Source organism: Mandrillus leucophaeus, unplaced genomic scaffold (genome assembly GCF_000951045.1).
Source record: "Mandrillus leucophaeus isolate KB7577 unplaced genomic scaffold, Mleu.le_1.0 Scaffold449, whole genome shotgun sequence".
In the NCBI taxonomy this organism is placed as follows: Eukaryota; Metazoa; Chordata; class Mammalia; order Primates; family Cercopithecidae; genus Mandrillus; species Mandrillus leucophaeus.
The window spans coordinates 707,201-719,524 of NW_012104798.1; the positions used below are offsets into that span (position 1 = coordinate 707,201).

At 38.8% G+C, this 12,324-nt stretch overlaps 1 protein-coding gene across 3 annotated transcripts in view; it reads left to right on the plus strand.

Moving 5' to 3' along the window:
* Window positions 1–12,324, plus strand: part of KCNIP4 (Kv channel interacting protein 4) — a 611,550-nt gene that overhangs the window by 454,386 nt on the left and 144,840 nt on the right. Inside the window, exon 1 of one of the 3 annotated variants that reach the window (XM_011994265.1) lies at window positions 3,197–3,293. The exons of the other annotated variants lie outside the window; for them this stretch is intronic. Coding sequence (XP_011849655.1) covers window positions 3,242–3,293 — 52 coding nt within the window. The 5' untranslated portion in view covers window positions 3,197–3,241. Of the gene's footprint in view, window positions 1–3,196; window positions 3,294–12,324 lie in introns of those variants that run through there. 3 annotated transcript variants of the gene reach the window in all.

Consider the following 12,324-nt stretch of genomic DNA (forward strand, 5'->3'; position numbering starts at 1 on the left):
TTATGGCAGCAAGAGTTTATCTTACTTAAACACGTCTTGTGACCTTGCCTCAGAACTTACAAAATCTCTGGTATGTGCAAAACAAAATCTCTGGTACGTGCAGAAAAACAGGTACTCACAGAACTTACGAAATCTCTGGTATGTGCAAAGATTAGAGAGTAGAACAAGGGTGTAGCAGGTGGGGGGCAGGTACACATCTATCTTTGTGTCCTTTCAATCTGATCCTAACTTTTTGAAGTTGATAGTGTAACCTGCCCATTGGGTTCATTTTGCCTGCTGCCCAGATAGAGCTGATTTATAAAGACAAGTAAATTGCAATAAAAAGTTTAATTCATACCGAGCCAGCTGAGCCAGAGACCCAGAGTTTTATAATTCCTCAAATCAGCCTCCTTGACAATTCAGAGGCTAGGGTGTTTCAAGGATAATTGGTGGGTAATGGAGAGGGTGCTGCTGACTGGTTGGGAATGCAATCCTAGGGGTATGGAAAATGGTCCTCATTCTGAGTTGGCCTCTGGGTGGGGTTACAGGACTGGTTGGCAGGTCTGGGTGAAGCCATTCATTGTCAGAAATGCAAAAACTTGAAAAGACATCTCAAAAAGCCAATCTTAGATTCTACAATAGTGATGTTATCTGCAAGAGTAATTGGGGAAGTTATGAATCTCATGAATAACGGCTGGTAATAGCTTATGGCTACACCTTAGCAGAATTCAGGCTCCTCTCATCCTCCTAACCTGGTGGTTTTTCATTAACTTTACAAAGGCAGTTTAGTTTTGGGGAAGGGCTATTATCATTTAAACTATAAGCTAAATTTCTCCCAAAGTTAGCTTGGGAAGCAGGAGAGGGAGGAGGTCTTTCTTCTCTTAGGCAAGTTGGAGACACAAGAGGGAAAGTTGACCAGAGGAAAGTGTGTTTGAACCGAGTTTTAAAGGCCTCATGGGACTGGGCGCAGTAGCTCACGCCCGTAATCCTGGCACTTTGGCAGGCCAAGGTGGGTGGATCACTTGAGGTCAGGAGTTTGAAACCAGCCTGTCTCTAGTAAAAATGCAAAAATTAGCCAGTCATGGTGGCATGCACCTGTAATCCCAGCTACTCATGAGGCTGAGGCAAGAGAATTGCTTGAACCTGGAGGTTGCAGTGAACTGAGATCGTGCCACTGCACTCTGGCCTGGGCAACAGAGTGAGACTGTGTTTCAAAAAAAAAAAAAAGACTGCACAGAAGTTGAGAATTGGTGAACAGCTGACAAAACTGAGGGAACAGCACATACCCTGGCACGGAGGTTTGAAATGGCATAAAGGGGAGGAGCAGAATGCCTGTGTGGGGAGCTAAAGTAAGACTCTCATGTCCTAGAGGAGTTTATAAAGGAGAGAGTAGTTAGATGGCTGCATCCTTCCAGAAATGGAAAACTGAAGCAAAATATAGGGTGTGTTTTATGTAAACCAGATTTATTTTACAAGTTTAAAAGAAGGGGAACATCATACAGAGGGGCCTGTCGGGGTGGGGTTCAAGGGGAGGGAGATATTAAGGACGTTTATAACATTTTTGTCACCTGACTCTACACACACATGTGGAGCTTAAAACCTAGATGATGGCTTGATAGGTGCAGCAAACCACCATGGCACATGTGTGCCTATGTAACAAACCTGCACGTTCTGCACATGTATCCCAGAACTTAAAGGAAAATTAAAAGAAAGCTTACTTAGATATTAATCTAGGAAATGAATCAAGTCTTCTTTAGACATCCAAAGTGAATTTATTTTACTCATTTGCCAGACATTTATTGACCTTCTGTTACGTGCCAGACCCTCAACCAGTGGTTGAACAAGACATTTCATACCACATAGGTGTTAAGACCAGAGGAGGGCCTGCTTTGTGAGTTCTAGCAAGAAGGATGGTGTGGCCAATAGTGGATGGCCCAGAAAACAGGGAGAGTGGCTGCAAATGCTGTCAGAGACTCAGGCAGGGCCAGATCATACTTGGCATCCTTGATAGAAAAACAACATGAAGCTTTTAGAGGGCTTTTAATCAGAGGAATGATCTTATTTAAATTGTGTATTTACTACTTCATTTTGTCACCCCACTCTACACACACACACGAGTTTTAGCCCGTGGACATTGTTGGTGGGTGCAACAGCCCCAAAGGAAACTAAATCAGTAGGCTTGTGGTCAGGACTTTTTTATAATTCCAAGATAAGAATTAGAAAAGGAAAACTCATACATTTGCCAGATTCATGTTATAAAGATGGTAGAACCTCGATTTAAATTGGTTTCTGTGCTGATGCTTTATATCTGACACCTTCCATGCTGGGGGAGGCTAGTTACCTACTAACATGACATCCAACCGTCTGAGACCTCAGGGTGGGTAAATTGATGCTAACTTGGATAGTTGGCTCCTGACATCAAAAGTTGCTTCAGCAGTTTGCAAGCTCATCCTTCCAGGCGCTTTTGATTTCTCTTGAGTCCTCTCCAGGTATCTGCTGTCATACATACTGCTCTGTCTATTTCTGGGTTAATGTTTGACGAGCTTGCCTTGCTTCTTCCAGAATTACTCTGTTTGAAAAAGTTCCATTCATTAGTGTCTACATGTAAAAAATGGGAAAGACTGTCCCATCTCTGGCCATATCACTATATGCTAATGAAGCTGCATATTAAGGACATTTGTTTTCTCATTTTCAGGAAGGCAAAGGTACTAACAGGTGACTGTGGTGTGAATGACTGATGTGAAGTGTCTATCTCTGCTATAATCAAAGATGGGGAGCAATAACAGAAAATTGTCATGTGGGCCCTTAGTGCTGGTTTGAATATTGAAATTTCAGTCCAGTTAACTCTTCTAGTGATACTTGTTTTATCCCTGATCTAAGGGCCAAAAAAAAAAAAAAAAAAAACCACCAGATTTTTTTTTTTTTGGTGAGTTTTTTTAATCTTTTGCCATTCAATAGATACATTTTGCAATTCTGCTTTCACTTGTTCATCATTATCTTCAAAACAATATTTAGAAATAAAAACAAAACTAAATGAGAAGAAAACAAACTTTCTTTTTTTTTCCTTCCGGGGTCCCAACCCACTGCCTGTGATTGCCTGAGTGGATGGCTGCATCCCTGATCCTTCCTGCCTGGCTTCTCCGATAAACCCTGCAGCACGTCCCGTTTCTTTCTGCAGACAGCATTAACAGAACTGATCCTGTATCTTCTAGGTTTCCTCTACGCTCAGAACAGCACCAAGCGCAGCATTAAAGAGCGGCTCATGAAGCTCTTGCCCTGCTCAGCTGCCAAAACATCGTCTCCTGCTATTCAAAGCAAGTTTGTTTTTTTGGTTTTTTTTTCTTCTGAAATTCTTGTTTTGTTTCTTTAGGTCTGCATGCATTGCAGTTCTCTGCTTCTACAAAGAATCAATATATTATATTCTACAAAAGCAACTCTATTGATGCATTCGTGTCTACCTAAATACCCAGGAGAACATTTGGGCTATTAGGAGTCATTTTCCATTTGGCAGACTGACAGCACAGTCTTAGTGACAGGAGTCTGTCCTGCAAAACACTGGGACATTTTTGTTTGATGTGAGGGATGGGGACTAGACTCAAGTAACTGTAGGAATTCCTATTGCTTGCCTTGTTAGCAAAGCAGCTGGACACTTTAACCATATTACCTTGTACATTGTTTGACTCTCATCCACTGGGTCTATAATTTAGACACTGCCAAAATTCAGAAATATCACTAGATTAGAAAAAATATTACAAAGGGTCAAACATTTAAATAATTGTGACTTTTCTTCTTTGCTCATTCTCTCCCTGTATCAGTCAAGATTCTGTAGAAAAACAGAACCAATACATACATGCATACACATAAACATATACATATAATATACATACACACACATGCATATACACACATGTACACGTGCATATATGCAAACATATGTAAAGAGATTTATTTGAAGGAATTGGCTCACACCATTATGGGGGCTGGCATGTCTGAAATTCATAGAATATGCTGGAAGCTGGAACCTCAGGAAGGATTTCTTCAGGAAGCCTCAACTGATTGGATGAGGCCCACCTACACTATTCAGGGTAATCTATGCTTAACTTAATGTCAACTGATGATAGATGTTAAGCACATTGACAAAATACCTTCACAGCAACACTTAGATTAGGGTTTGATTAAATAACTGTGTACTGTAGGCTAGCCAACTTGACAGGTAAGGCTAACCATCACATTCTCCATCTTCTCTTTCTCTCCAAATCTGTGGCATTCTTAAAGAGTAGAAAATAGAGGATATCTAAGGGAAGTCCTCAATTTATTTTATAAAGATCCCATATAACTTAGAATATACATTTACAAATATTCTCTGTGTACAAACATTCTTTATACACAATTTTTTTCAAGCATCAAACAAGTCTTCGAATCAGAGAAGGTGGTATTCTTTGCTAGTGAGAAAATGGAACATTAAAAATCTAGGTGGAATTCCCTAGGTATTGGGGCTATAACCCACATCTCTGCCTACTCTCTTTTTATAATGCTACAACATTTTGTAGGAACTCATGGATTCAATTAGTGATTTAAAAATATGAATGCCCTAAAATGTCATGGGTCTCCACAACACAAATGAGAAAATACGGAAAGAACCACAAACAACATGATACGTTCAGTGAAAAGTGCCAGAATAGAATAGCAATTTGTGTCAATGGCACTGCCCAAAGGTGATATATCATCATAAGATTTATTTAATTCACTTACTCATTCAACAAATATTTATTATATGTCACTGCCTGCTTCTTGTGCTGGGAGATGGAGCAGTGAATAAAACAGATTAAAAACCAAACCAAAACAAAAAAAGCTCTTCTATCAGAGCTTACATTATATTCTGTGGGGAGAGGAGGCAGAACTAAATAACTTTTATTAGTAATAATCCCATGCACATACAAAAATTAAAATTATAGTTTAGATACATTGCCCTGATTTTTTTTTCTTTCATTGCACACACATGCACACCATCTCACAAATAAAACATAACATCATCAGCAACCTGGAAGACCATAATCTAGAAAAATGCCAGAGCCCTAATCCTACGTGATATTGAAGCTGCAGGTGCTTTTATTGCCACTATTTGTCAGAGATTGTTGGTTATTAGAGCCATCGCTTTTCTCCTTTCAGGTTGGAATCGAAATTGCCAATTTATCAGATATTTGCTGAAAATATAGTTATTGGTACCATGTAGACAGGTAAAATGTAACTTTCAAATGGATCTCTGTATTCACATAGAGAAGCAGAAAATTGTCATGTCTTGCTAGCACTCTTTGTGCACCAGCGTCTGATAAAGCCATGCCCCCAAATAAATGTTCACGGAGGATACGATGCAATTTTCAACTAACTGTGAGGGAAAAGGATGTGTTGAGAGGAAAAAAAATAGAAAATACTAAAAAAAAGATCAGAATGACTTTAAATACTAATGGGAATGTATAGAACTGGCTGATACTGAACCGACACTAGACTTAGCTCATGATTTGTGGACCCCATAAGACTCCCGCCTTCTCCTCTTCATCTTTTGCCTTCTCCTCCAGGGTTGGAAAGGTGAATGGTTTATTTATCATGTTTGCAAAAGTCTCTCATGTTCAGGACAGTCAATTTGAAAAGTACAACGAAAGATAAGAGCCCACACACATGTGCACACCACACACACACAATCTGCTACCTTGAAGTAACTACAAATAACTAGTAATATCTTTTTTACTGTCAATGTATATGTACTGATGATATCATATCTATACCACATTTTTATTATTTCATTTACATGGTATACTTTCATAAATATCAACCCTGCTATTAAAATTTTTTGTAAAATCATTTTTAATGGTAAGCATAATACTATATTCCATAGCACTAGAATATTGTATTTGACCCCATTCTCTGGCTTTGGATATTTAAATTTTTCCCCTTTTTACCTCCCACTCTCAATATAAATAGCACTATGATAAATGACTCTGTGTATATAGCTATGCTTTTAAAATTACTTTCCCCTAAATTTTGAATTATTGGATAAAAGAACTGATTTATCAGAATGTAAGCTTCCCAATGTATATTACAAAATTTTTCCACAAATTGGCCTTTCAAATGTTTTTCAGCAAAGCATACATATTTCTTCTTGAGTCCTTTTGTTATTTAGGCATAATACTCTTAATACTTGGAAACTTTATACCTTTTATAGTCATTTGTTAAAGACAGATTTAAACTATTAGTTCTGGTGTTTGTGCCTCAAATGAAAACATTAAAAGAAGCAGCATATGACAAAGATTTTCTACATGAAGAACCAAAAACATTCTTAAATGTTTGAAAATTAAATGTGTTTCTCATTTTTAAAATGTCAAAGGCAAAACTTAGAAGTCCCAAACTACCGTGTTGAACCACATATCTTGACTTTGATGTTTGAGAAGACTGTCAGACAAATATCAAAAAGCACTACTGTCTTGGAAAGGTACCAGGGATCAACACACATGACTTCAAAGACAGGAGGTGATGGATCTATGCCATAGCAAATGGCCTTCTCCCATCGAGCCACCTGACTGGTAGTTGAACAAGAGTAATAGATATGATCTAATGAGAATTAATTTAGGCCTTAGAATGTCTTCCACCTGACACTAATATCGCATCAACCAGGGTAAGAAATTAGACAGGGATAGAGGCAGCAATACCTGGGCTTTGAACAAAGAATTGTCTTGTCCACATTTTTGGCCTATCCCACTGTCCCCTAGCCAGTCAATTGCCCACAGCTCTTTGAACCTTCATCCCAGGATGCAGATGAATGCACAGCCAGAGGTAGTATCCTAATCACTATCACTCTGTAGCACTCACTCTGAGCTTCTTACATCATTCATTGGCATCAAGAGCTGCCCAGTTGCTGAAGTTGGAATCTTCTCTCTGCTTAATGATCCCCCACCCACCATCTTAATGGCTACTAAACTCTGGTCAGTGTACTCTTTGAATATCTTCTAATTTCACTTCTCCTTTATGTCTGTTGTGCTACAGCTCTGAGCTAGCTCAGACTTTCATGATCTCTTCCAAGAGCTATTGAAAGAGGCAAAGGGGGCCATTGTGGGTTTTAGCATCATCCTGGCATGTGTCTGAATTCCTGTTGTGCTTCTTACTAAACAAAATGCCTGTTTATCACTGTAAACTTATTTATGTAAATTCTCTGCCTCTTAATTTCTTTATTTGGTCATTCATTCCACAATATTTTTAGAGACCTATTTTTAGGGCAGGCCTGATACTAGACACTCACTTTCTAGTGAGGAGTGGAACACAGTTTACTACCTTCCTGGAGCTTATGCGGGAAGAGGGAGAATAAACAAGAAAACAAAGGTAATCTTGGGACGTGATAAGTGTTATAGCAGAAGTAAACCTGTGGTGATATGATGCAAAGGGAATATATGCAGGGGAGATACCTTGACTGGGTCAGAGAAAGCTTCATTGAGATGTCTTTTAAGTCCTTAGAATAAAAGGAAGCCAGTAATGTGAAGGTCTGGAGAGAGTGTTCTAGAAGGAGGAAAGGGGCATGGTTTATCGGAGACAGACAAAGAAAGACGATTACGATTATCAGAGAATGGATTGTCATGGGAACTAAATAAGATAATCGATGCAAAGTATTTAGTATAGGAAATATCATGAGCATGAATCAATGACAAGGATGAACTCACTTGATGTTCCCGACCACCTTTTGAGGTAGGTACATAGAATGACTAAAAAAACTGAGGCACCAAGAAACAAAACAAATGCCCCAGTTGGCAGAGCTAGAATTCTGACTCCATAGCCTGCTGTCTTCATCACTTTAGCAGGCTGAGTGCACTGATGACCTCTGATATTGATTGAGGGAGCTCTTATAGGTCTGCAGTAGTTGCTGTTTTTCCTAATGTAAATCTTCAAATTGGAAAAAAAAAAAAAAAAAAAAACCCAGAAAACATTAGATCTGGCCTTTTGCCTGCAGGAGGGTAGGTTTTACCCAATTCACAGTTGAGATAGCTGTGGCCTGAAAAGCTTGTAATGATTTGAGCAGAATCCCACACCTGAGAAATTGAATAAACAAAACCGTATACCCAAAAGAACCTTACTCCAGTGATACCGATACACTTACTATCTGAAAGATATGAGACCATCATACTCATAGAAGAAGACTTACTGGAAAAATTCAAGAAGTGGGAAAGACAATTTCACGTGGTTGGCACACAAGAAAGCCAATTGGACTAGATGGTTTCTAAAGAAATAGTCATCGCATTTTAAGTGATTTACAGAGTATTTTAACAATAGTAGTAATAATAATAGCCTATTATAAGGAATATAGGCTATTTTATATATGAGGAAACTGAGGACTAGAGAAGGGAGATTATTTGCTCAAAATCACAGAGCTTCTGAGAAAATCTGAAATGAGAAACTCAACTCCAAATCCAGTATTTTCCAACACTGAAATTCTACGATTCAATGTCAGTCAAGGTCCAGGAAGGAAACATAAGGCATATTTAAAAAGGGCAATGGGGGAGAGGTGAATGAAGGAACATTTTGAAAAGGTATGTGAAGGGTTTCTTGAGCCAATAAGGCTGTGAGACATTCAGTGTTAGCAAGAGCAAAAGTTATCATTTCTAGGTTGCTGGTTACCAGAAGCTGGAAAAAGCCATAGCTTTAGCTGTAACAATAAGATAGGGCTCTAGTCCTTGGATGAGAAATGCAGCTATTGTCAACTTACCAAAGAGTGAGCCCAAATAATAAGTACTATAACCTCTCTCTTGTCCTCTTCTCCAGTGGCCAAACCCAATGGGAAGCCAGAAGGGCAAGGAGTCCAGATAATATTGTCCTCAAAGGTCAGACTTCCAGAACCACAGCAGCATTGAGAAAGAAGGAGGCTAAATGATGGAAGATATTTTCCAGAGTCTGTAGATCTTAGGAGTCAGGTGTTGTGATCTACAGGATCAGTGACAATTCTTAGAGTCAGTCACACTTAGCGTCAGTCAGACTTAGAGTCACACTCCTCTTATAAGGTTTCTTCCCAGGCCGGGCATGGTGGCTCATGCCTATAATCCCAGTACTTTCGGAGGCCGAGGTGGACAGATCACGAGGTCAAGCGATCGAGACCATCCTGGCCAACAGGGTGAAAGCCTCTCTCTACTAAAAATACAAAAAAAAAAAAAAATAGCTGGGCGTGGTGGTCCGTGCCTGCAGTCCCAGCTATTTGGAAGGCTGAGGCAGGAGAATCACTTGAACCCAGGGGGCAGAAGTTGCAGTGAGCCAAGATCACACCACTGCACTCCAGCCTGGTGACAGAGGGAGACTCAGTCTCGAAAAACAAACAAAAAAAAAGATTGCTTCCCAGTTCCAAGACATCTTGGAGGCTGGAGGCTGACAACTGGCTCATGAATGTACATTGATATTGAGTAGCTATTTATAGGATTAAGGAATTTAGCTCCTTTATGGATGACTTAGTGTCAAGAAATTCCTAGCTACTATATTTTATGTCAGCACAAACATTTTTTAAAGAAATAATAAATGCTGTCAAGTCTCTGGTTATGTCTCCTCACTGAATAACTCTGAGTAATTCACTTTATCTCTCTATGCCCCAGTTCTTTTACCAAAGAATAAAGTAGTCATGTTCCTTATTCATTCAATGGACATTCTTTGACAAAAAGGTACTTACTAGATAATGGTCAGGAAAAAATACAAAAGATAAAACATTCGACACATGATTATCTGTGTATTTGTATGCGTTCACATTTTTATCTAAATTTGACTAATAACAGCATCTACCCAGTACTATCTCAGTGCCCTCATTCAATCAAAATAATTGATTCACTAAATTAGAGCTTCATTCCAGGGGTTTTTGTTTTTGATTTGAGCAGAAATGAGAGCATTAATATGACAAGGTTATTGTGAGACTAGATCACTCATCAATAAGCCACCATCAGTACACTGCCTTGCAAAACTGCAAAACACAATTTCCTAACCGTGTTTCAGGTTTTTGGCATCAAATATAGCAAAACATTTCAGTGTGTTTTGTTTTTCCTGGTAGCACACTGATCATAGAAATGTTTAGATGCTTCTGTTGGCAGAGGAGCCATCAGCATTTGGCTGTTGGAGGATTTGTTTGCAAAAAGCAACTTGAACGGCCAACATGATGACAATTAAAAATACAACAGTAACCTCCAGGATTTTTTTTTAATGTTTAACCTCTGACAGTTAATTAATCTCATGCTAACTCCTTGGTGAATTTAGCTAAAGGTTCTGACCTAGGCATGTTGTCAGGAAAATCTGTGGAAGAACAGGGGCATAACCCATGAATGTAAATTTAATATTCATATATTTCTTAATAGAAAGCAAGGTTCATTCAATTTCATTAAGCCCTAAAAGTGTTATGTTCAAAATCTCAGATGTGATTTTTATTTATTTAACAAATATTTAGCACTTACTATGTGCCTGGTACAGTCTTAAGTGGCTTGTACAGTGTAACTCATTATATTCTAAAAATAACTCTGTAAGATGGACACGATTATACCCATTTTACAGAATAGGAAACTGAGGCATGAGGGATTATTTAATTTGCCTGAATCACATCACCAGCAAGAGGTGTGGGAGTTGGGGTAGGGATTGAACACAGCAGTGGAACTGCAGAGCCTCTATACTTTACCAGCTCTCTAGTTGCGTTCAACGTTCTGGTCAGTTTTACAAAAAAATATGACTAGATCTTTTCCCACTTAACTGCTCAGTGTGGAACCCTCATACACAGCACATATTGTGCAGGAAGATGGTGGTAGCCCCTTGAATGAGTTTTTTTCTTCTCTCTGGGCCTCTCACTATCCATGAGTAAGAAGTGGAGACTGTGCCCAAGTCTCTTTCCAGATCTAGCATTGCAGCAGCCATTGAGATGGCATTAATCATTCCTAGCTGTGAAAAATGGTGGAGGTTTCAAAGCTAACACAGATTTCCTTCTTTCATGGTATTTCACTGTCCATGAAAGGCAGAACATGGGAAACATTAGAAACTCCATTTCACCTAGCTGTAATACCAATTGGCCCTATCGTTTAGATATTGGCTATATGTTTTACCTATTAGAATATTTGTTTCTTACATGTGTATGGCCTTTTACAAGTTTTAAAATTCTTCCTTTTGAATATCTCATTTCATTTTAATAAAACTCCTGTGATAATGGCAGATTACAAGGGTTATAATCTTCATCTTCCAAACTAAAAAAGGAGAGATGAAGTGGCTTGCCCAAAGTCACATAGATATTTAGTGAAAAATGGAAAATTGTATTTTTTTTTTCCTGGTCCATTACATATCTACCAGAGGTCGTCATTAAATCATTCACAGGTTTTAGTATAGGAAAGGTAAAGGTAGGCGTGTCAGGACAGCTGTTTTCTGTTGACAGATTTAATGAATTTCACTTCAATATGGCAGACATTTATGGAGCACTATTTGAAAAGCAATAGTTTTGGGCACAGGGGAACACACAGATACATCTGAAGACTAACATTGTACTGAAATAAACAGACACATATGTAGATCACTAAGACACAACGAATACAAGTAAAGTGCTGTGAATGCTGTGAGAGGCAAAACTAGAGAGCTATTAGAGTTAAAAAGTTGAACGTGATAACTCTGGGATTAGCCAATTTGGTTCAAATCCTCATTCTGTGACTAACTAGTTATAGAAACTTTATTTAAGCTACTTATCCCTTCTGGGCCTCAATTTCCTCATCCATAAGGTAGAAATGATAGTAAATAATCTGTAAGTTTGCTCAAAGGATTAATGAGCATGTAAAGTGTTTAGAATAGTTCCTGGCTAGTACGTGGTCAGTAAATGTTGACTGCTTTTGCTGTTATTCTCCTGCTGCTATGATGATCACAACTATTGTAGTGATATAGGTGAAATTCAATCTCACCTAGGTGCATTTCACAGAGAGTTAATATTTCAGCAAGGGCCTTTGGAGAAGAATTATTTCGTCAGAGGGAGAAAAAGGAAGAGCATTCTAGGTACTTCAAAAGACAAAGCTTAGACAGTCAGGAGGGGCAAGAAGTCTGAAAGAGAAGCAGCCAGCAAAGTGACCTGGGGCCAGATTTTGAAAACTGTCCTGGGCACTACGCTGCATTCACTCTGCAGAGAGGCAATGGGGATTTTAAGTGAGGTTTTTAAGTTGAGGAGTGATTTTTCATCTTGTCTGGCATTTGGGGATGGCTAGTCAGCCAAGAGTAGAGGGAGCTAGATATGAGCCAAATTTTAGAAGGCATGATGTGAACTTGAAGTTAGAGAAAAGACTAGCAAAGGATCAAGAACAATAATTGAAGACAAGAGAC